This window comes from Sorex fumeus, unplaced genomic scaffold (genome assembly GCF_029834395.1).
Source record: "Sorex fumeus unplaced genomic scaffold, SorFum_2.1 ptg000063l, whole genome shotgun sequence".
In the NCBI taxonomy this organism is placed as follows: Eukaryota; Metazoa; Chordata; class Mammalia; order Eulipotyphla; family Soricidae; genus Sorex; species Sorex fumeus.
The window spans coordinates 62,737,297-62,761,818 of record NW_026606120.1 but is presented as its reverse complement, the minus strand read 5'-3'; the positions used below and the strand labels follow the sequence as shown (position 1 = coordinate 62,761,818).

At 50.5% G+C, this 24,522-nt stretch overlaps 1 protein-coding gene across 1 annotated transcript in view; it reads right to left on the bottom strand.

Annotated features, from left to right (window-relative positions):
- Window positions 1–2,427: 2,427 nt before the first annotated feature.
- The window catches only part of LOC130035053 (E3 ubiquitin/ISG15 ligase TRIM25-like), a 29,843-nt gene continuing 7,748 nt past the window's right edge, over window positions 2,428–24,522 (bottom strand). Inside the window, exons 2-9 of the mRNA XM_056126535.1 lie at window positions 18,343–18,438; window positions 16,805–17,038; window positions 14,165–14,339; window positions 10,040–10,090; window positions 8,558–8,587; window positions 7,489–7,563; window positions 7,321–7,410; window positions 2,428–2,963 (exon numbers count right to left, since the gene is read on the bottom strand). Of these exons, the coding sequence (XP_055982510.1) occupies window positions 2,428–2,963; window positions 7,321–7,410; window positions 7,489–7,563; window positions 8,558–8,587; window positions 10,040–10,090; window positions 14,165–14,339; window positions 16,805–17,038; window positions 18,343–18,438 (1,287 nt within the window). The remainder of the gene's footprint in view (window positions 2,964–7,320; window positions 7,411–7,488; window positions 7,564–8,557; window positions 8,588–10,039; window positions 10,091–14,164; window positions 14,340–16,804; window positions 17,039–18,342; window positions 18,439–24,522) is intronic.

Here is a 24,522-nt window from a genome sequence, read left to right as displayed (position 1 = left end):
CACCCAGCAGCCCCACCCCTGGGCCTGGGAGAGTATTTCTTACTTTGGTGTTTTGGGGACTTCTCCTTAGTGCAAAGATTTAAGGTAAACTCCCTCCACTAGGATATGGCAAGAGCCATGGGCGGGGGGGGGGGGGGGGGGGGGGGGGGGACCTCTTACCTTCCACCTGAGTTATTTTACTCTGCAAAATAAGTCAGAGGAAAACAAAGCTCCCCGTCCTCCCAACACTGGGCCAGGCAGTGGCCTTGTAGGGTGAGGGGACACAACTGGGAGGCAAGGGGTGCTCCTTGGTTAACACCACCTAAGCACCTGGTACAGGGCTCAGCACACATTTCTCCTCGCCTCCTCTCAGAGGGATGCCTGCTTCCCTGGCCTGAGCTTACAAGGGCTGGCCGGAGAAGAGGCCGCTCTCCCACCGCCATTTCTGAAACTGGAGCCAGACAGTCCGTGGACTGATTTTCTGCGTCCCCCTCCTCCAAGTCTATTTCCCCAATGTGAATCACCCTCAGACAGGCTTCTGCTTCAGATCAGCGAAGATGCATTTCACCATCTCCAAGAGTGGAGGAGAATCCCCAAGGGATGCTCCTTCTCGACAGGAAAGGAAGGAAACCTCCCAAGGGCACATTTCGGGCCACTGGGGATATCTTTCCTACAAAGGGGCTCGGTCTTTCACGGAAGTGAAAGTCCTTGTTGGAGGTACCACAGAGTGGATGGCCGGATGTTTAGGGGGTTGGGTGGGGGGAAAGAGGGGCTCTCCCCAGAACGCCCTGGAATTCCGGCATAAAACCAGAGAAGAGCTAAGTTCTCAAATATCTAGATAGCAAGGCCTGGTGGCCTCCCCAAAGTGGCCTCTTTGTCACACCACCAGGAGCCTGACCTGAGCTCGCCTGTGGGAAAGGCAGAGCAGGACTCATTTCTCCCTGAGAGGTGAAACTTGCCCCTTTGGACTGCAAGCTCACATCCTGACTTCATCTGGATATGTGAAGTTTGGGAGCTTTCCTGCAGTTCTCTCCTTTCCCCCTTCCAAAGTCACTAACCTTGTCGTGGTCTGGGGTGATTTTCACTGCACAGGAAACAAGGCAGAAAAACGGTCCCTCAAACCTGAGTCTGGCAGCCTTAAAGCGTTCCTGGCCCCTCAGCCACCCAGAAAGGGCTCCCATGAGGACAGCTGGAAGCATCATCACCCTGGTGACAAGCTGGGACTCATGGGAAGGGGAGCCACGTGCTTCTACAGGCTATGGCCAGCGAGGAACAGGAAGGAGCCCAGTTCCTGTAACACCTCCTTGGAGACCCTTCTGGTCACAGATCAATCACCCCAGCCAGCAAGGTGACCTGGGACCATCCTTGAGGTGGCCACCCATGGCCTGTCTGTGGGACAACAGGCTTTGGACACAGGACTTAGCAATCTCCTGCCTCTGCTGGCCATGGTGGCACAGACTCCAGGGCAGAGGCCAGCAATGAGCAGCTCCAGGAGTAAGAAGCCAAGAGTCCTGAAGGATGAACACACATGCCGGCTCAGGGCGGGTCTCTCCTGTGCATGAGAGCTCCTGGCACTAAAGCAAGGCCGAGGGGAGAAGGTAACAATAGCCTACGGCTGCAGCCAGAACACCACTACCGTTCCTCATCCCTCGGACTCCAGAGAGGTGGCTTCTGGTCACACTCGGGCCTGAGGTACCCTGGCCTTGAATCACAGCCTGAAGTGCTGGGCACACAAGCTTACTTTGATCAGTATTTTAATCCCCCCTGCCTTGCTGGGGTGATGAGGTAAGGCAGGTTGGGAGGGGAGGTGGGGCCATTCTCTGGGAAAGCGAGAGGCCCTACTTCCACAGTCAACTCTGCTCTGGGGCTAAGAAGTTATGTTCAAGCATGGAGAATGCCCAGAAGCCTGAGCATTCATGTACACCTCCAACGTTTGTATAGAGGTGTGTGTGTGTATGTGTGTGTGTGTGTGTGTGTGTGTGTGTGTGTGTGTGTGTGTGTGTTGGGGGAGAGGGGCTGGAAGAGGCTACTGCCCCTTTGGAATGCAACCACATTGAAATCTTGAAATATCTACAGCCCTGCAGCAAGTAATCAAAAGCTAAGCCCGGGAGCACATGTGGCCCCACAAAGTAGCAGCAGGATCCCCTGCTGCTTCTCGACAAGAGGAAAGGGGGCACCAGACACATCACTCCCCAAGTTGGGGGCACATCACCCTACCTAAGGCGTATCTTGGGGTAGAAACGCATCCTTTTGCTTCAACCCACACAACCGCCCCACCCCATTCCTCCGGCCCAATCCCGTCTCCCCCGAGCCTCTCGCCTTCCACCTCCCATCAGCCCCCACCCTCCCGACCCCCACACCCCTTTCCACCCTTAAGGTCTCCCGGGGAACCTCAATCTCATAGTACTGTCCCTGCAGGATTCCGGGGAGCCAGCTGGGACCGCAGCCTCAGTTACTGTTGGAGCAGATGGAGAGCGAGGTGCCGGCGGAGAAGACCCAGAAGGCAGGGTACAGCGCCTCCTCGAAGTCCACCCGGTACTTATATAGCACGTGGACCTTCTCCGTCACCGCGAAGAAGATGATGAAGCCGTGGTCGCAGTTGAGGAGCACGCCCACCCGGGAGGCCTTGGTGGGGGACAGGGTTTTTTTCACGTTGTTGTGCCAGGTGGAGATCTCCGTGTTGAACCACTCCACGCACCAGGAGCTGCCGTTGCGACCCAGGCGGCCCAAAGTGCCCTGGCGTGGCATGCTGCCATAGCAGACGCCCACCCCGCAGAAGCTGCTCTTATGCAGCTCCACCTCCCAGTAGTGGATGCCCTTCTTGTAGCAGTGCAGGCCCAGCACCTGCGGGCACTCATACAGGAACCTCTGCGGGTGCGGGTGGTACTTCTGCAGTGTGTCCACAGCAGATGCGACAGTGTAGTTCTCTGACAGGGCCACATTGATGTGTGCAGTGTTATAGTCCAGGATGACCTCAGCAGCATCTGAGGAACATGACCCAGAGGGAGTCGGTTGCAAAGGGACCAACGTGCTCGCATTTTAAACCTTTCCCCAGGGGAGTGTTTGTTTTATTCGCCTGTTCTACTCATCTATTCATTAATCCATCTGCTCAGCCAGCCGCCTACCATCCATCCACCTATCATTCCATCCATCCATCAACTTACCATTCCATTCAGGCATCTACTGATCCATTTATTCATCTACCTATTAAGCCATCTATCAGTTCATCCGATCCACTCATCAATTCAATGACCCATCTACTCATGGATCCCTCCATCCATCCTTCATCCCACCATCCACCAATTCATCTATTCACCCATCTACACATCCATCTACCCAGGTACCATCTGCCCATCTAACCTGTCCAGCCAAATATATTTTCATCTTTCTCAAATAATTTAGCTCTGTGTCCACCTGTAAGTCACCGCATTTGTGTTTACTCATTCATCTCGAACTATTTACTGAGCCATGTGGAAATCTGTGCAAAACAAGCATGAACAAGAGGGACCCAGCACCAGGTCTCATGAATTTCTCACCCCAATAAGCAAGATAAACTCTTCAGAAACCACTCCAGAGACCCAGCGCTACTAAGAGGTGAGCACTGACTTCTGCGGGGGGCAGGCTCGGGGCCTGTGGTCCTCCCGAGGTGTGGAGAAAGCACAGAGAGGCCAAAAGCTGAGCAAACAACGGGAAGAATTAAAGACAGAAGACGAGAAGGAAAAGAGAAGAGCAGAGGAGGGAGAGGGGAGAGCAAAGGCAAACCAGGAGTTCACAGGATGTCAAGTCTGTACTGGTTGGGCAGCTTTGAGCACAAAAGCCACAGGAAAAGGAAGGAGAAACACTGGGGCTACAGACTGGAGAACTACGGAGTCGAGACGAGGGTTGGGTGGCAACAGTGAGGAGGGCAAGATTCACCAAACTACCTCCAGTCACTTCCAGGAGACCTGAAAAGGCTGAATTTCCTGTCCTCACTTCTAAAGGACACAGGCGGGTGCTCAGCCAGCTAAGAAAAACAGCTCCAGCCACTTCCGGTGGGACAAGAAGATGACAGAGTTCTTAGAGTACCTAAGGAAGGCATGACTGCAGGGAGGGACATTTGGATCCGGGGGGAATGCAGTGGCTCAGGGGTGAGAGAGAGTCACAGAAAGGCCAACTCTTGCAGAAAGGTAGAGCCCAGTGCAGGCTGAATGATCCAATTTCAATGGAAAAGCGGGGGCAGGAGGCCGAGGCACAGGAGCACCCGCCAGGCATATGCGAGGCCCTCAGTTCTATCCCCGGAACTCGAGCAAAAAAGGAAAAATAGATGGTCCAGGGGTTACAACACTTGCCTTGCATTTAGCCAACCACAACCCAATCCTTCGCATCACGAGTCCCCGAGCAACACCAGGGGTGACCCTCAAGCATAGACAGAGCTGGGAGGAGGAGTCTCCATGTATGACTGGGTTTGGTGGCCCATACCCAATGCCCCAGAAATAACATAATAAATGAAATCGCATTTACCAAGCCAGGCCAAGTCATCAAGGTGAGGAGGAGGAGGGACAAAAACAGACAAAAGAGGTCAGACTATGGCAGGAGAAGATTCTGTCACCAGTTGGGGGCCAACCCGGGAGTGCTCAGGGGCTACTCCAGCTCTGTGCTGGGGGGTCACTACCGGCGGCACTGGAAGACTGTCGACTGGGGAAAGAACCTGGGCCACCTCGTGCAGGGCATCTGCTCAGCCCATTGAACTATCTCTCTGGTCTTTCAGATGAAATTTTAACATCTATGCTCACCATGGGCTGGAGCAATAGCACAGCGGTAGGGCGTTTGCCTTGCACGCAGCCAACATGGCCAACCCGAGTTCGATTCCTCCGCCCCTCTCGGAGAGCCCGACAAGCTACCGAGAGTATCTGGCCCGCACGGCAGAGCCTGGCAAGCTCCCCGTGATGTATTCGATATGCCAAACACACTAACAACAAAGTCTCCAATGGAGATGTTACTGGGCCCGCTCGAGCAAACCGATGAACAACAGGAGGACCGTGACCCCCGTGATGCTCACCACAGTTGCCAACGGGGGTGTGGGGGAGAAATAAATAACAGACTTGGGGACAGGATAATGGTTCAGTGACTTAAAAAACACCCAGAGCAGGGACTGGGGAGACAGTACAGGGGTTAAGGCTGTTGTCTTGCACACAATACTGGTGTGACCCCCCCAACACCACATACAGTGTCCCGAGTTCTGCCAGGAGTGATCTCTGAGCCCTGCTGGGTATGACCCAAAAACTATTTAAAAAGGAGGCAGCTGGGGGGCTGGAGTGATAGCACAGCGGGTAGGGCGTTTGCCTTGCACGCGGCCAACCCGGGTTCGATCCTCAGCATCCCATATGGTCTCCTGAGCTACCACCAGGAGTAATTCCTGAGTGCAGAGCCAGGAGTAACCCCTGTGCATCGCCAGGTGTGACCCCCCCCCCAAAAAAAAGGAGGCAGCTGGAGCAACAGTTCAGCAGGTAGGGTGTTTGCCTTGTGCATAGCTGGCCTGGGTTTGATTCCTGCCACCCCATAGAGGCCCCTGAGCCCTGCCAGGAGTGATCCCCAAGCGCATAGACATTGGGAATTAAGCGCATTAACTGAGCACTGTTGGGGGTGCCCCTGCCCTCCAGGGGCACATAAAATCACCCAGGACTAGAGTGTGTTCATGAGTTTAATACCCAGGGAAAACTTTTTTTCCCCCACTTAAAAATATTTTTTTAGTGGGGACCAGAGAGATAGTACAGCAGGCAGGGTGCTTGCCTGGGGTTCAATACCCAGCACCCCATATGGTCCCCTGAGTACCCCCAAGAGTGATTCCTGAGTACAGAGCCAGGAGTAACCCCTGAATATCACCAGGTGTGGGTGCCCCCCACAAAAAAAAGTTTTAGAGGGTTGGAGAGATAGTACAACCAGTAGGGCACTTGCCTCGCGTATGTCCAACCCAGGTTAGATCTCCAGTACCCTATATGATCCCCAAGCCCCACCAAAAGTGATCCCTAGGGCCAGAGCCAGGAGTAAGCCCTAAGCACTGCTGGGTGTGGCCCAAAAAAACAAACAAATACATAATATATAGACTCTCCCCCCTTTTTTAAACTAAGACTTTAACTGATATAGGATGGAGCTTTCCAAGGTAATTCTAGAACAAGCAAGAGGAAGCCCTGAGGGTGAAGACGCCTCCCTTGCATGGAGCTGATGCTGGTTCAATCGCCAGCACTCTCAGAAACCTGAGCACTGAGTCATGAGTAGCCTGAGCAGTGTACATCCCCAAAGCTCAAATAGTAAATTACAAAAGGCCTTTTATTTTCCCTCTGGTGCTGGGGAATCAAGCATATGAAGCTCACACATCACCATGCACGTTCTCTACCACTGAGGCACAACCTGGCCCAGAGCGACAGCAGAGGACAGTGTGCTAAACCTTCATTAACTGGCAGTCGCTCCAAACCCCAAACTGCCCTCCAAAGGGTCACAGAGAAAATTATTTCAGCAACACAATCTCTAGCTGGGATACGGCTCAGTGGTACAGCATACACCCTGTACGCATCAGACCTGGACTTGATCCCCTGCATATGCATGCATGCCTGCATTCGTGCGCAAGTGCACACACACACACACACACACACGCGCGCGCGCGCGCACACACACACACACATGCACACATACAGACGTCTCCTATCCTTGTTCCCTGAGAACAGAATAAGCCCCAGGTATTTGTCTTCCAGCCAGTGCAGGGGTGAGAGGGAGGTAAGACAGCTAAAGCCAAGAAAGGTCAGCTGGTTTGGCTGGTTTGGGTTTTGTTTGTTGGCTCTGCTTTTGTGATAAGAGAACTGCATGAGCCAGCCCTCGAGAGAAAGGCCCAGGGAAACAGTGTACCTGGGAGTGCCTGCCCGCTGCAAGGTAGGTGGGGAGGGAAGGGCGAGGGCGTCAATGCAGGGAGAAGTGGGAGAGGCAGTGACTGGAGGCTCAGAGGCTCCTTCTGGGAAGCAGAGGGCGGGCGGGGCAGAGAGTGAATGCTGAGGCAAATGTGAGCACAGTGCAGTGAGGGAGGAAGGCGGACGAAAAGCCCGAGCAGCAGAGGCAGCCGTCAAATCTCTGGTGGAGAGTCCGGCAGGGTCCCAAGAACTGTGTTCAACCGGGGCTTAGGGTGAGCCCACCCAGACCAGAGGTGGACTGGAAGCTGGCTGGGAAGAGCAGTGCAGAAAGGCAGGGGCCGACGAAAGGGAGCACAGAATGGACACACACTTGGAAGAGAACGTTGCGGGAGAGGACAGAGAGGCCACCCGGAGGAGCCGGCCAGGCTCAGGGCCGTGCCAGAACAGAGCTCAGGGAACTCACACTCCAGAAGCTCGGCTCTGGTCTTCCCCAAGAAGGTCTCCAGCATCTTGGCCTTGAAAACATGCGAGCTGGGCAAGACTGGAACTGCAGCTGGGAGAAGAGAGAGTCACTTTCAGAAGCAACGAAGCGTGGCGGCCACCCACTGCCCCTGGCCCCACAATGACTCACCATCGGGGCCAGCTTGTTTCAGATCATCTAACTGTTCTGGGGCTCCGAAAGTGGGACCCTTGCTGGGGGAGGGAGCTGGAGATGAGGAAGGAGAGGTGTGAGCTGGGGCCAGGATACAGAGGGCCTGATGGCCACTATGTCCTTCCACACCGGCCAACCCCACAGGCACCTCGGAAACCTCCAGGGCATAGAGGAGTCCAGAGGGCAACACTCATTGTACTGGTCTCCCATGTCCCTGTCTCCCAGTCCTCCACCAGGTCCTCCACCCTCAGGCCACCTGCCCTCAAAGTAGTCCAGAACCTGGATCTCAGCCTCACCGAACCTGGATAACAGCTGAGATTCCCCTGCCAGTGCTCAGTTTTAGGTTCAACAGCCTCGGGAACAGAAAGATGGCCAGAGAGATGGCTCTATGGACTGTAGCACTGTTCTCCCGTTGTTCATCAATTTGCTCGAGCGGGCAGCAGTAACGTCTCCATTGTGAGACTTGTTGTTACTGTTTTTGGCACATCGAATACACCACGGGGAGCTTGCCAGGCTCTGCCATGTGGGCGGGACACTCTCGGTGGAATGCCGGGCTCTCCGAGAGGGACTGAGGTTTGGCCCGTGCAAGGCAAACACCTTACCCACTGTGCTATCGCCCAAGGCTCTGTAGAGTTAGAGCCCTTATTTTGTTTGTTTATTTGGGGGGCCACACCCAGCCATGCTCAGGGTTTACTCCTGGCTCTGTTCTCCAGAACTATTTCTAGCAGTGGAGCACAGCTTTTTGTGTAACAGGGTTGGTACCACCCCCAAGACCAAGATCACATGGTCCCCTTGTGAGACCCTGAGCACAGAACCAAGAGTAACCCCCAAGCACCACCAGGTATGGCCCCAAATCCACAAAAGCAAAAAGTGGGGGCCAGAGAGATAGTACAGGGAGTAAGGCGCAGCCACACTGGATTCAATCCCAACATCCCTCATGGTCCCCCAATACCTGAGTACTGAAACCAGGATTAAGCCCTGGGCACAACTAGGCATAGCCCCAAAACAAACGCAAAGGGGAAAAAAGATACAGAAATGCCTAACTTACAAGGTTTCTTGGGTTGTTTCTTTTCTTCCTCTGCAAAAGAAAGTCTCAGAATTAAGATGTTGCTTTATGTTAAAAGCACAACAAAATGACCCTTTCAAAACACCATCCCAGCAATCATTCGCATGAATGGGACCCAGACCAATAAAGCTTGGAATGACAGACATTCTTTCTCTTGACTGGTGCAATGGTGACACACACGGATCTCAGTGGGCCTCAAAGATCTGCATACTCTGGGCCAGAGACAGTATGGAGGGTAAGGTTCTTCCACAGCAGACAGCTGCGGCTGTGAGCCTGGTTCCAACATCAGCACCACATATGATGAGCAGAGCACTGCTGAGTGTGGCCCAAAAGTAAGCAAACAACAACAACAACAAAAAGACCTGCATTGTTATGATACCTTAATTAGACCTCATTAAAAGATTTCTGGGGTGGGGCTGGACCAACAGACAGCACGGCGGGTAGGGTTTTGCCTTGCACGCGCCCAACCCGGCTTCCATTCCCAGCATCCCATATGGTCCCCTGAGCACCGCCAGGAGTAAAATTCCTGAGTTCAGAGCCAGGAGTAACCCCTGTGCATTGCTGGGTGTGATCCAAAAAGGAAAAAAAAAAGGAAAAGATTTCTGGGGCTGGAGCAATAGCACAGCGGGTAGGGCGTTTGTTTGCCTTGTACAATGGGCGGCCAACCTGGGTTCAATACCCAGCATCCCACATGGTCCCCTGAGCACCGCCAGGAGTAATTTCTGAATGCAGAGCCAGGAGTAACCCCTGAGCATCGCTGGGTGTGGCCCAAAAAGTAAGCAAAGTTAAGTAAAGTAAAGGCCCTCCCGTTGATCATCGGTTTGCTCGAGCGGGCCCAATAACATCTCCATTGGAGACTTTGTTGTTACTGTGTCTGGCATATCCAATACGTCACGGGGAGCTTGCCAGGCTCTGCCGTGCGGGCGAGATACTCTCGGTAGCTTGCCGGGCTCTCCGAGAGGGGCGGAGGAATTGAACTCGGGTCGGCCATGTTGGCTGCGTGCAAGGCAAACGCCCTACCGCTGTGCTATCGCTCCAGCCCCAAAAAGAAAAAAAAAATATTTCTGGAGCTGGAGTAATAGCACAGCGAGCAGGGCATTTGCCTTGCACGCGGCCCACTGTGTCCCATATGGTCCCCTGAACACCACCAGGATTAATTCCTGAGTGCGTGAGCCAGGAGTAACCCCTGTGCAATGCCAAGTGTGACCCAAAGAGCAAAAGGAAAAAAAAAAGATTTCTTACAAGTCCAAAAAATCAAGTCTCAATTCCCGGCATCCCATACGGTCCCCCAAGCACCGCCAGGAGTAATTCCTGAGTGCAGAGCCAGGGGTAACCCTTGAGTACTGCTGGGTGTGACCCAAAAAGCAAAAACAAACAAACAAAAAGCAAAAAATAAAGTCTCCTAGAGTGATCCCCCTCAAAGAGGGAGATACTTGATGCCCTTAGACAGAGGGAGATACTTACTTGGGATCTTCTTTGTAGGGTGCGGGGGCGCTTTGGGGGCTCTGGGGACCACTGTGTCAAAGGAAAAAGGGTCATTTAGGAGGGCTCCTGCAATCCAACCTGAAGCCCCAGCCCTGGTGTGGATGGACCATCCCACCCCATCCCATCACTTACAGAGCTAGGGACAGGGTAAAAGGGGCCAGAGGGGAGAGGGGAGGGAGATTCTTCCCTCTTGCCTCAGGCTGAAAGCCAGGCTGGGAGCTGGAGAGACAGACAGTACAGTGGAGAGGGCGCTGGGTTCGATTCCTGGCACCCATGTGCTCCCACGAGCACCAGCAGGAAGATCCCTGGGACAGAGCCAGGAGTACCCCTGAGCACTGCCATATATGGTCCCAAACCCCAGCAGCATAGTTGCTGCAACTTCTCTGAACTGCGGTGGCACTGTGCCACAGAGGATGCCCTTTGTTCAAGGCTAGGGAGCCAGGGAACCTGGGCCATGCTGGTGTCCTCAGGGTTCAGCTCCTTTCCTGCGAGTGTTTTCTCTGCCTCTTCCCCTACAGTAGTAATGCTGGGACATGTGCTTGTTCAGGGACCTAACGACCCTATTGTAACCAACTATAGAGTTGCCTCCCAGCGATTCTACCACAGGTCAGCTAGAAGAGCCCCTACACTGGGGACCCAACAATATTGGCTTGCTTATACGTAACCCCTTGCTTGTTCCCCTCCTACTTTGCCAATTGCAGCACTCCTGAGTTGTGTTTCATGGTAAAGATTGTGCTACGAGTATATGGTTTTAGGAAGGGAACTGGGAAAGTCAACTTGTCACCCTGATCCCATCCCACATGGGTGCCCCTGCTTTTGCTCCTGACCATGGGACCCTGCATCCTGAACAAGCTAGTGGTCTTAAGGCAGCAATACACTGGATTGGCCAGGAACCCACAGTCCATAGAAGAGTTAAGCATACAAGAGTACGATTATTCTTGGAGGCAAAAGAAAAAGGGAGAATGTAAGGGCATAACTGATGTCATGATAGGTGGCAGAAATCAGTAAGATCAGCGAGGCCTCAGGTTCAGTTCCTGGAACTGAAACAGACTTAGTTTCCCAGCAATACAACGTATAACTAGCCAACCTGAACCCACCTGGGAAGTTCCTGGGCCCAACAAATGCTCAATCAATCACTGTGCCTCAGTTATTATGCCTTAGAAATTATCTTTTGTTAACCGTAAGGAATGGATAGCCTATGTAATCATAGAACAATTAGTGTTATTGGAAACTATTGTTTAACTGTGCCTGATCACTGTTACCATAGTGCCTGCTTAACTTAGAAACTTTGAAACCTATATAAACAGCTTATGATTTGGAGTCAGGGTCCTTGTCAAGACTCTACTGTGTTAAATGAGACTTGGACCCTAGCTCGAGCTAGCTATAAAGTTCCTCTGCTTTTACATTATCGTGTGTGGACATGGTCTCTCGCAACTGGGGATATAAAATTCAGACCCAACATACTAAGCTAAACCTAAACTGTGTGTCTGATCACACACACCGGGAACTGGGACAGGAAGGAGTCCTTGGCTTAGGCAAAATGGAGGGGCCCTGAAGACAGAGGCCCCGGGAAATAGGTCCTAGAGTACTGGAACAGGTGATTATTTAAAGATATGTAGGGTCCTTGGCACTGTGCCAGCTGTCTCCCTTCCTATAAGAAGGGTCCCTCAAAGGGACAGAGAGAGGAGAGGCACCTTGGGGAGACTGAGGCAGAGAGACGGGGAGGCAGATCTGGAGTCACAAGAGCAAGGCGGTGGAGCCCAGGCCCCGGCTCCCAGGGAAACAGAAGCTCGGAAAATCCTGTGTGCAGGGGCGAGCCCCGAGATGGCGTGGTCGTAGGAGAGAGCGGGGCCCCCCTGCTCTGATGACATAGCTTGCACTGGGGCGGCGCCAGTGAGGACTGTTAGAGAATCTTCCCCCATGGCTCATCTCCCCCTCAGCTGTGCCGCCTCCCAGACCTGGATTCCCATGATGGACCAATGCTCAGGAAGTAGTAAAGGACTAGCAGAACCCAGGACCCCACATCCTGAGCCCCACCCAGGCCTGGGGCCCAGCAACAGCAGAGGGGAAGAGGGTGGGAACTGCAAGGAAGTGCAAGATGGTACAATGGGGCCAGCAGGGGCGGGGAGGTGGGGGAGGGAAGAGGAAGGAAGAGGGAACGACACCCATGTCTGAGCAATGGGTCTGGGGTGAGGAGGTTGCCTGCCAAGCGTGGGAAGGGGCAAGCTGAGTGGTGAAGATGGCCAAGTCTCTGCCTCCCATGGGGGGCAGCGTAGGGACAAAGGTCCCATGGCAGCTAAGCTCAGCATAGCTAAGACCTGGACAGTGGGTACGACAGGGTGGGCAGAGGGGGCACGGCGGGGTGGACAGCAGGGGGCATGGTGGGGTGGGGGACAGGAGAAATCAACAGGAGTTTGCACAGGGCAGGATGAGGTCAAGAGCCTGATCTGGAATCCAAAACCAATGCCAGTCCCCTGCAGAGTTTACAGAGTCCCAGGAGGACGGCCTCCACAAAGCTCCATTCCAAGCTGGGACCTTAGGGTGGGGGCGGGCAGATTCCCCTTTCTGCACAGCAGTCACAGCCAACACCCTCTGGCACGAAAGTGGCCCAGTTCCACAAATGAACCTCATCCAATTGTTCCAGATCTATAACTCCTGGACCGCATATATATATATATATATATATATATATATATATATATATATACACACACACACATATATACATGTATATATACACACACACACACACACACATATATATATATATATCTCCCTCCAAATTTCATCGTGCTGTCAGCCCAGGAGGATCACAGCAAATCTGGTGGGAAAGTTGCACCGAAGGACCACCAAGCTCAGTGAGCCTAACCAGTGACACGGAAGGCTCGACGGGCACCAGCCAGCACAGGAGAGTCTCAGACAAGGACTTCAGCAACATCAGCACAAGAGATAACAATTACCACAAACTCACTCTTACTGGTATAATTTTTGATAAGTTTTGATATTCCTTTTGCCTCTGTGTTGGAACAAACAGCATGAAATAAATTTGAGCCTGCAAGGAGGCAGGCTGGGGTGGGGGTGGGGGGGTGTGGGAAACTGGGGACATTGGTAGAGGGGCTGGTGCTGGAACACTGAACGCCTAAAACAACTGTTTTGTAAACAATTTTATAAACCATGGTATTAAAATTTTAAAATGCTGGGGCTGCTGGGCTGAAGCGATAGCACAGCGGGTAGGGCGTTTGCCTTGCACGCAGCCAAGATGGCTGATACAGGTTCGATTCCCAGTATCCCATATGGTCTCCTGAGCACCACCAGGAGTAATTCCTGAGTGCATGAGCCAGGAGTAACCCCTGAGCATCACTGGGTGTGACCCAAAAGGCAAAAAAAAAAAAAAAATGCTGGGGCTGCAGTGATAGAACAGCAGGTAGGGCATTTGCCTTGCATATGGCCGACCCGGGTTCGAGCACCAGCATCCCATACGGGCCCCCTAGCACCGCCACCAGGAGTAATTCCGGAGTGCAGAGCCAGGAGTAACCTTTCAGCATAACCAGGTATGACCCAAATATCAAAAATAAATAAAATTTTAAAATGTAAAGAAACAAACAAATGCTCCATCCGTGGCCAGAGGCAGCAGACTGACCATTCAGGAAACTGCCACAGTGAGGGCGGGGGTAGCGGCAGGGGTTCTGGGGAACTGAGTCAGGGCTAGCTGCTTATCGCATGGAGTGGGGGCTAGAAGGGGTGTTAAGGAAGAGACCCAGGGTTCTCTGCGCCCAACACGTGCCGCCCCCAACCAAACATACTGACAGCCTAGAGTCCGTGGCGGATCTAGATTTGACCCCTGGAACACAGACCAGAAGCTCCCACCCAAAAAGTCCCACCCTGACCTCAAAGCACCCCCTGGCCCTGAAATGCTATAGGAAGAATGGCCACAATCACAGGGTGAAATGGGACTTTGAGACCCTCCCCAAGATGTGACAGGACCCCCCTGAAAGCAAAGGGCTGATGTCCCAGATCCTGACCCTCTCTCTCATCCCCTCAAACTGCTTTGAGGGACCCATCTGGTCCCTTCCAGGGGACTGGAGGCTGGTGGCATCGGCTCACTTGAGCTGGCGGGCTCCTCGGGCTTCTTCTTGTCTTGCTGCTGCTTGATGCACAGCTTCAGCTGGTTTTTGAGTTCCGAGGAGCTCTGACACACCTCCTTTACCAGCTCCTGGTTCAGCTCCACCTTCGGCACGTAGACCGGCTTGGTGCTCAATGCTTGCAGCTTTCCTGATTTCTAGAACAAGCCAGATTAGTGCATGCAGCAGCTGCCAATTCAGCACCCGAACTCAGCTGAAGATGCTCAAGGATGTTGGTGCGATTAGCCAGAGAGCCAAGGGTCAAATGGCATTTAAGGGGGGGTATGGACAGAGTACGATGGAAATGAGCCTGCCTTACATGTGTGAGAGCCAGGCGTCACCAAAAATAAATGAATAAACAAAATGAAGAGTAACTGGAGCTGAGAGGAAGCTCTGGAATCATTCACTAAACCAGATGGGAAATAAATATGGAAATGGCGCTGGATTGGGGTCAGAGAGTTAGCTCTCGGGGTCCGATCCCCGGAATCACAGGGTCCCCTGAGCACCAGACAGGAGTAGCACCACCATTCACATGAAGCAGGCAAGGCTGCAAAAGCATAGGAGGCTCTGAGCATGAGTGCCCAAAGCAGGCAGGGCTGCCTCGGGGAGGATTCTGGAGTCAGCGGCTGATACTGCTCCCGCACCCCAGAAACAGCTCACAGACACCCATGACCAAGCTGGATTAGTGTCTTAGTAAGGACAGTGGCAGGTGCCTGACAGGTGCATGGCCCCAAGCCCCAGAGACAGGGAGGCACATAATCACCCCATCAGTGCATTCCCAGCACAGCACTGTATGGCAGACACACAGCTCTGCATGGGACAGGGGGCACTCAGGACACAGAGGCTCTGCCCAGGAGCGGAAGCCAAAGGCCACTTGAGAACTGACTCAAGACAGGCAATGCCCACGAGGCAGGAGTGATAGTACAGTAGGGAGGGCACCTGCCTTGCACTCAGCGGACCTGAGTTCTGTCTGGGTCATCCCATAAGGTCCCCTGAGGACAGCCAGTGCTGACCCGGGAACAGCCCCTGAACATGGCCAGGTGTGTGGCCCAAAAACAAAAAGAACCAGCAACATCCAACACCATCAGATGTTCTGCTCCTGCAGAGACCCGGGAACAAACATGCGAATCCCTGCCAAGGCAGAGTACAGGGACCGGAGGAAGAAAGGGGAGCAGAGCTGCCCTGCGAACGAAGGACTTCGAGGCAAAGGTCAGTCCACTGGCACCTGCTGCCCATGTGGCCAGGACATGGTGGGTGGAAGCAGGGACTATGAACTGAGAGATGAGGCTGCTGGCAAAGACAGAGCCCTGTCACCAAGGGTCTTGGGGTCACTCCACGGAACCTAAAGCTAGAAGGGGCAGAAGAGTGGGCTGTGTGTCAGAAAGATACTTTCAGGGCTGGGGAGCAGACAGTACAGTGAGTAGAGAGTTTGTCTTGCATGCAGTCAACCCAGGTTCTATCCCCAGCGTCCCATATGGTTCCCTGAGCATCTCCTGAGTGCTGAGCCAGGAGTAAGCCCTGAGCATCGCTGGGTGTGACCCAAAACCAAAAAACCAGAAAAGAAAGAGATTTCTTGGAGGTCATCTGGGGGAGGGAAAGAGGAAAGAGGTGTATGTATATTGTAGGAAAACTTTTTTTGGGGGGGGCGGGGCACACCCGGTGCTTACCCCTGGCAAAACACAAGGAATTGAATGGGTCTGGAGCACCTTCACCTTTATACTACTGCTCTGGTCTCAGCACCTCCAAAGATGACTCCAAGATAAACCTCTCACCTGGGGCAACACAACCGGCCTGCGCCCCTTTCCCAAGTATGGGCAGGTGGGGAACGGATGCAGCTAGCCTTCCTGCCCTTGGATGACATTTAGGGCAAAATAGAAATTTTGAAGATATAACTAAGAACCCCAAATCTGTGGATTCTGAATTTATCCCAAAAGGTGATTATCATATAAACAAAATAAAAACAAACGTTATGTGTATTTCAAGGAAATTTTGTCTATAATAAAATGGTGAAAGATGACTCTCTTGGGCTGGGGCTGGCCTCCTCAGGTTAAAGCCCTTGAAGGAGAGCCAGCATGCCCGAGGCCTTCCTGGAGGAAATCTCTGGCAACTCCAGCCAAAGACTCAAGGCGCACTCCAGACAGAAAGCTGGGACCCCAAGCCTGAGACAAGAAGGAACTGAATTCTCCCTACAACCATAGACTTATTACTTTTTCTTTTTGGTTTTGGGTTCAAGGATCATTTTTGGCACTGCTCAGGGGGCCTCAGGGGGCCATATGGTAGTGCCGTAGATTAAACTAGGGTCGACCACGAGCAAGTCAAGCACCTTCATCCCTGTCTCATCGCTCCAGGCTTAACCAGGGCAGCTTGGATGACAACCTTGAACTCCAAAGGAAACGCAGTCAGACCCACCTGCCCATGGCAGCCTATGAGCCATGAGGCAGACTCCTAAGTCACAGAAGGTCTGAGATGAAGCATGTGGGACGCTGTCAGGTGGCACAGAACAGGAACACAGCCTGGTTCTCATGCAAAGGTCCCAACCCCTGGAGAACGGAAATGAGCTGGCACTCCCAGCCAACTCATCATGCTACACGGAGTCCTGAGCTACTTCCTCATCAACACCCACCTCCAGAAACTCAAACTCATCCTCCTTGGTCAGAGCGTGCTCAATCTCCTCCTTTGCAGTCTTGATCTCTTTCTGCTTCTTGAGTAGGATCTGGTAGATGGAGTCCAGCTTGCTGCTGACCCTCTTCTCCTCTTCCTTGATCTTTCGTGTTGAGCTGGCTTCTGAGGCATCCAGCAGAGCCTTCATTTCCATGTACTCTTGTCGAATCTGCTCCAACCTCTTCCGTGCATTCTCCTATGAGGGCCAAGGCAAGAAAGTAGCCAAATAGAGGGGTGAAAAAAAATCCTAGAGGGTGTTTGCTGGTGTGATGTGGAGCCCTGGTAGTTCAAACTTGCACCCACGCTCCGGTGGCAGTACTAATGAACACCACCACTTTTTAGCACTGGGTGGGGTGGAAGGGCTCTTAAGCAGTGCTCATGAGGTCTGGGTAGTGATTCTCAGACAATTGGGTAGTGCATGTAAGGGCCCAGGGATGTGGTACTGCTCAGGCCCTGCAGGGCTATCCTGGGGCCCTCCAAGGCACACCCAGCAGTGCTTAGGGGATCCACAGTTTATATGCTTTTTTACTTTTAAGAAAGATTTTATTTCACTTTTTTTTTTTGGGTCATTCACAGCGATGCTCAGGGGTTACTCCTGGCAATGCTCAGCGGACCATATAGGATGATGGGGATAGAACCCATTGTATTACAGTATAGAAACCTGGTTATAGTAGTGTTAGGTCACAGAATCAATATACAAAGTTGCTGCGCACCAAGTAGCCTAAGACTCTCCACCACTGTCCTGAGGTCACCTCTAGTCTGGTCATTAACCCTCTCAGTGCCATGTCCCTCCTCTATCCCCCTCCCCCTACACACACACACACACACACACACACACACACACACACACAGACCACTGCTTGGTTATCAGTTTTCGAACTCAAGGCCACGAGTTTGTCATGGTTTGGTACAGTCAATTCCCTGTTTTGTTTTGTTTCTCAATCCCATAGACGAGTATCAGCTGGTATTTGTCCTTTTCCCCCTTGACCTATTTTGCTTAACATGCCACCCTCCGGCCCATCTGCAAGCAGCACAACCCATGGAGGCTGGTAGCTGGGAAAGAGGAAGAGGCCACGCACGCATGAGGATGGAGGCAGGGAGAGGAGAGATGCGGCCACAAGCCAAGGAGCACCTGAGCCACCGGAAGTTGCGTGAGGCCGGAAGGATCCATCCACAGACCCACTGGAGGGTGTGTGGCCCCATCAACACTTTGATTTAGCAACTGGGGCTTCCAGCACTGTGACAGTGAGGTGTAAGGACCCTGGGAAAACACACCTGTGCCGGCTGCTCTCTCCTCCCTCCCACCATCAGCTCTTCACGATTACGACTTTTTAAACTTTGATTTGTCGGGATTTCTCCCAGGCTTCTGCTTATAGTTACTTTGGGGTTGGGGTCAGGGCCTCCTCCCTCAGGGGCACATGTGTTTTGTGTGTTTTGCAAAGCCGCTGGCAGCTGCTTAAGCTGGTCTTGCCTGGAGACTGGGGGGCCGGGACCACTCACCTGTATTATCTGCTGCCTGGCTCGCACGTCCTCCAGGGCCACCCCCGCGCTGTTGATCTGACCATGAATGATGGCCAGTTTACTCCTCAGCTTGGCCTGCAGAGCGAAGCAAGGAGGGGAAGAGAGCACCTCAGTGGGTGCCAGCCCCCAGTGCCAGGAACCAGCCCCACAAGGATCCCCAGGGAGTTTCTGCCACCCCACCTCTCCTCTGCGTCCGGCAACAAAAAGCAGTTTCAGGTGGAAAACTGGCCTCCCTCCCTACTCGCCAGGGGAAAGTACAGTGAAGGGTTCAGGGGTCAGAGCAATAGTACAGTAAATAAGGTGCTTGTCTTGCATGCGGCCAACCCAGGTTCGTTCTATCTCCAGCATCCCCTAGAGTCCCGAGAGCCCAGTGAAGGAGTAAGTCCCAGTGTAGGCCAGGAGTAAGCTCTAAGCATTGCCAGGTATGGCCCCCCAAAAACAAACAAACAAACAAACAAACAAAAATATTAGTTCCGGGTACAGAGACTGGAGAAATAGTACAGCTGGTAGAGTGCCTGCCTTACAGAAACTGGGTCCAGTCCTCGGCACCCCGTGTGGACCCCTAGGCCGCCCAGAAGTGATTCCCTTGAGAGCAGAGCCAGGACTAAGCCCTGAGCACAGACGGATGTGGCCTCCAAAACAATCAGAAAAAAAAGGGGGGTGGGGGGCTGGAGCAATAGCACAGTCGATAGGGCATTTGCCTTGCACGCGGCCAACCCGGGTTTGATTCCCAGCATCCCATATGGTCCCCTGAGCACCACCAGGGGTAATTCCTGAGCACAGAGCCAGGAGTAACCCCTGTGCATTTGCCGGGTGTGACCCAAAAAGCAAAAAAAAAAAAAAAAAAAAGGGGGGCCCTCCTGCCACAGAGGCAGGGTGGGGATGGTGGAAGGGATGCTGGGACCATTGGTGGAAAATGGGCACTGGTCGAGCGATGGGTACTCTACCATTGTATGACTGAAACACAAGCACGAAAGTTTGTAAGTCTGTAACTGTACCTCACAGTGACTCACTAACAAAAAACTTAAAAAAAAAAAAAGGCGGGGGGCCGGAGCAATTGTATAGCAGATAGAGTGTTTGCCTTGTGCAAGGCCAACCCGGGTTGGACCCCCGGCATCCCATATGGTCCCCCAAGCACCACCAGGTGTAATTCCTGAGTGCAGAGCCAGGAATAACCCCTGGGCATCACTGGGTGTAACCCAAAAAGAAAAAAAAAATTATAGTGAGTTCAGGGTAGGCAACTTGCAGACACACAGACCAGGGTTTCAGTTTGGTTTTATATCTTCTTTTCGGAGGCCAAAATTACTGGCCTGCAGATGTACGAGAGTTAATGGAGAGAGGATTGGAATAAACTGCAACTAAGATCAAGCAGCCTGGCCATAAGATTTCCTTCCTTTTCCTGCCCATCTCCATCTACCTCCCTGGAGTTGGGGAAACTACCAAACACGGGCGGTGGGAAAGGTAGATTGTTGCCATCCTTTCTGTGCTCACACAGCAATTCAAATATTTTCTTATACTGATATCAAAGTTTGGTTAAAAAAAAAAAATCCAAAGGGCTTTTTCTGTGTCTGAAAGCATGTTTGTATTTTTGTGGAATTGTTAAAAATGTCTGGTATAGAGAGCTCATGATTTTAAATAATTAAGGTACAAGAACTATTGAAATTAAGCCAAAGAAAGTTTTATCATGTTCTATAAAAATTGATTGTTTATAGGTCTTTTGCTGTTATGTTAATGTACATATTTGTATCTGGATTGGATTAGAATATTTGACATAGAAGGAGTTAAAATGACACATGAAAACAGGTTCAAAAAATAATGGTTTAGTTTAAACATGAGTTTCTAGAGTTATAAAATTGGTTGCAAAGTTTGTCCTACCAGTGCTCTATGTGATCTCTGAGACTCTTGGTTAACTAAAATTTCTAGAACTACTAAGAGTTATAAAATGGGTTCACCTCAGATGTCAGTCTTCTGTAATAGTTTCCGAGAATGGAGAATTGCATGGAAAATGTGGGAAATTTTACTAACTATGTTGTTAATCAGCCTGTCTAGTGCTTGAAAGTACATGCTATTATTTTGATAATTTTATTTCATGCCAAGCTTTGTCTCCAGGTATCAACCTAGTCCTAACCTGAGAACTTTGTACCTAAGTGTGAAATGCTTTCTGTTTCATGATAATCTATGAGTGTTTTAATCTTTTTGTATTTGTGTTTTCCTGTAAATCAGAATTTTAAGATGTGTCCTGGTGAATTTCTAATGTAAAGTGATCTTTTGCCCAGTGGATATACCTTGTAAGAACTTTAGTTGTGAGCATCTCTAAAGCCTTAACTATAGAACTGATATAATGCTTTTGAAATGGTACTTCAGAGTATTTTTGTCAATGTTAAATGAGATGATTGGTAACTAGTGTCTAAACTTGGGAGATCATGTTGTACTAAGTTCAGTAAAATAAGAGGTTAAACTTGTGGGATGACTATTAGGAATACAGATGTGTGTCTTAAGTCAGAAAGATAATTGATGGAGATATCAGTGGGAAAAAGAAAAGGAATCCAGTTATAGAATGTTTGTAAAAGAAATGTGTATATGAGGTTTGAGGTTGGTTTAAGAAAAGGAACTGATCAAATTGTTTTGTTATAAGAAACTCTTTAAATCACATGCAGAATTGTTCTAGTACCTTTTCAGTAAGATCTATGGAAAAGACGATAGGTGGATCATCCGGACTCCTGTTACAGTGCTCTTAGATAATTGAATTTTTCAAAAGTTGCAGGGAATCAAGGGTTTTGACATGGGATTGAAAACATGTTAAATGGTATGCTCTCTCTCTACAGATTTTAGCTTCTTTTGACTAGGACCCACAGCAAACAGGTGTATTACATCTCTGTGAGTAAAGTGAAATGCTTGCTTTTCTCTTCTTTTGCACCTTCAGTATGTTTTTGATGTTTCATGGCTCTATGTTGGTTTGCATAAATCCAGATAAGCCTTTCCTCTCTGTAATAGGGTCTACCCCTCATGCAGACAGGAAAAAAACAACTGTGGGACCCCAAAGCCCTCTTCCAGGGAAACAGTCAAGGGATCTGTCTAAATGACAGGAGTAGGGACTTAACAGGTACAGTTTCAAGTACCCTACAAACCTCAGGGCGACCCTAGAGGCAGGCCGGCTCAAGAAAAGACTGGAAATTATCACTGCTATAGAGAATGAGGAATCTAGGACTCTGCAATGACTAACTCAGTCTGGGCCTACTCTCAGTGTCAAGGAAAAAAAAAAACCTGGAAACCAGGATTTCTCCCACCCCTGAAGAAGGGATGGGATGGACTCCTTTCTGCCAGGACATCTCTGTGTAAAATGAGGCCCGAAGGCTTGAGGCCATCCAGTTCGTCGTGGGACATCTTCTGGTTAGGCCTGGGTAGCTCTGATGTGCCAAATCAGATTAATGCCACTATTGGTGTGTCTCCTGTCTTTAGTCGATCCCCAGGACTTCTCAGTAAATAATGGGGTATCCCAAATGGAGAATTCTCTAAGCTTAACTGTGTTTATGCAAAAGAACAAGCCAGGTTTGTTAAACTATCTTGCAACGTTTTGAAATGAAGGTGGAGAGAAAACCATGTTTCTGTAACTTGCTTTTTGTAAGAATCAGATTCTAATTCTACAAAGGTGATTGAATAAATGTATTTAATCTTGGTCTAAAAGGTAACCCTCTTTGGGAAATTTAGATAAAACCTGGTTACTCTCTGTAGGAAAACAGCCTAATCTATAAAGGAACTCAATGTTATACATGCTGTCACTTGTCTGATACGAGCATTGGAAGCCAGAGCTTTACTAGGGTGAAGCTCATCTCAAAGTGCAGAATTGCTTTCCCCCAGTTTGTGAATTGGCAAAAGTGTCAAGAAAGGCCATCTAAAATGGTTAAATTAGAGTGGATTAATATCTAGTTCTAAAATACTGTGAATTTTCTTTCTATACTTTCTGTATTGCATCTCATTTTCTGTGAACAGTCATTTGGAGAGAACAAGGATGTTAACAGCTCTTAATTTTTGTTGCATCATGGGATTAACACCAGAGAATGTTTCCTCTAAGCCAGAATGCTCTGCAGAAGAGGAACGATGGACATTGGAGGTTTCCAAAAGGAAGATGATGGATGATTTACCAACAAGGAAAGTTGCTAACTCCTGGACCAATGCAGTGGAATATTATTAAAGGGACTTAATAGCAAGTAAGGTAGAAGTAACTCAGAACTGTGCTTTCTGTGCCATTAATGAACCTAGTGGAAATCTTGATCCTTCTCTCCTAACACCTGTTCAGCATCAAGGAACTTAGAGGAGGATCGCAGCTTGGCTTTATGCAAATGATCAAATGCTCATATGTTCAAGGTATAAATATCTGTTGGTTCTTATTGATAGCTTCAGTGTATGGGCAGAAGCTTTTCCAATCTGCACTGAGAAAGCCAGAGAATGGCTTGGTGTTTCTGTGTCCAGTAGAAAAATCTGGACACAGGAAGTCATTTTTCTATCAGCCAAACCTGTGGGTAGAGAACTCTGTCCTTACTGGGTCAGAAAGGAACTTCTACTCCTCCAGGGTCTAACCATTTCAAAGTGATATCCTTCAGTCTAATCGAACTGATCTTTTCTTTCAGATAACTTCAGGAACCCAACCAATTCATTGCTGAGGGCCACTAAAAAGCTGAGGTAGCATGAGATTTCACCCCTTGTGTAGGCAGGGCCAGCGCCCCATTGTCAGCATGAAGCAGCTCCAGAAGATGGACCTTCTGCCATTCTCCCTTAAAGATTCAAGGTGGTGGAATCTCTGGGGGGGGCAATAGGATGTAGGCAGGTAGATAGGGAAGGCCCCCTCCCAAGGCAATGAAGAATGGGGATTTATGTGTGGTGTTGGGAGAAAAATGCTGCTACTCTATACTGATCACACAGGGATGGTCTGAGACTCCACGGCCAAGCTCGGGGAGGGCCTTGAACAACGTCGGAGAGAAAGGGAGGCCTGGGAGAATTGGTTTGAGTCTTGAAAATCCTCCTAATTCTGGGTAACAATACTGGACCCTGCCCACTGAGGAAATTACTCCTCTGTATGAAGAGCCCACTGAGGAAGATTCCTCAATATGAAGTAGAGAAAGGGAGGAATGTTAGGTCCCTAGGGACCCTGAGGGAGATTCCAGAGTTAAAACTCTATAAATTAGTAACTCTCCCTTTCCTGCCCTCCTTATCTGTTACCTCCCTTAAGAACTCTTCCCTTATCCACCTCCAGAATGCAGGGCTGAGAATCAGAGGAAGCAAGGTGATAACCAAATGTCCAAGTTACCTGATGCCCACTAGTCACAATGCCTATGTGCGTAAATGCTGATCTTTGAATCTATAGGCTAAGAAGTGATGTACCCTTAATTGGATTGGTTAAGAAAGCATATGTCGTTACAAATCTATTGGCTATGAAATGCGTGGGCTTTGCTGTAACAGCCAGTGAAGGCCTATATAAGATCCCCTTTGAAGAGGTTTGGGGTCTTGCCTCACCTAACTGACCTGCGTGTCCGTGTAGGCGGCTTGACCCTGGCTAGCCAGTCTTACAATAAACCTTGCTTGCTGTTTGCAGTCTCTGGAGTCTCTTTGTCGTTAAAGGGAGATCACGATCCGCGCCCTAACAATTACAAAGTTCAGTGATTGCAGTTCGGATCTCAAGTGCCAACAATATTTTTCATATCCATCAGAGTATCCTGCTCAGATGAAATGTTGGGGCACAGAAATGAAAAAAGTCACCACCAGCATGGCCACAGTGAAAGCAGGGGGCATTTGCCCTGAGTTCACTAGATACCAAGCATTGTCTTAGCACTAAATTATTAACTTATTTAAATGAGTTATTTAAGTATTGGCTGATTTAAAGAGAAAGACAAAGTACCAAGGTAGGAATTACCTGTCCCCTAAAAGTAAGGACACAGTAATTAGGAGCTTTGCCCCAGGTTACAGGGCTATTAACCTGGTTTTACAAGATCCTCAGGTTACCATTAACATAAATACTTATGTATTTTTTGGTTTGAGAGGACACCCAGCAAGGCTCAGGAATTATCCTGGCTCTAAGCTCAGGGATCACTCCTGGCTCTGTGCTTAGGGATCACACCTGGCTAGGCTCAGGGGACCCTATCAGATGCCAAAGATTGAACCCAG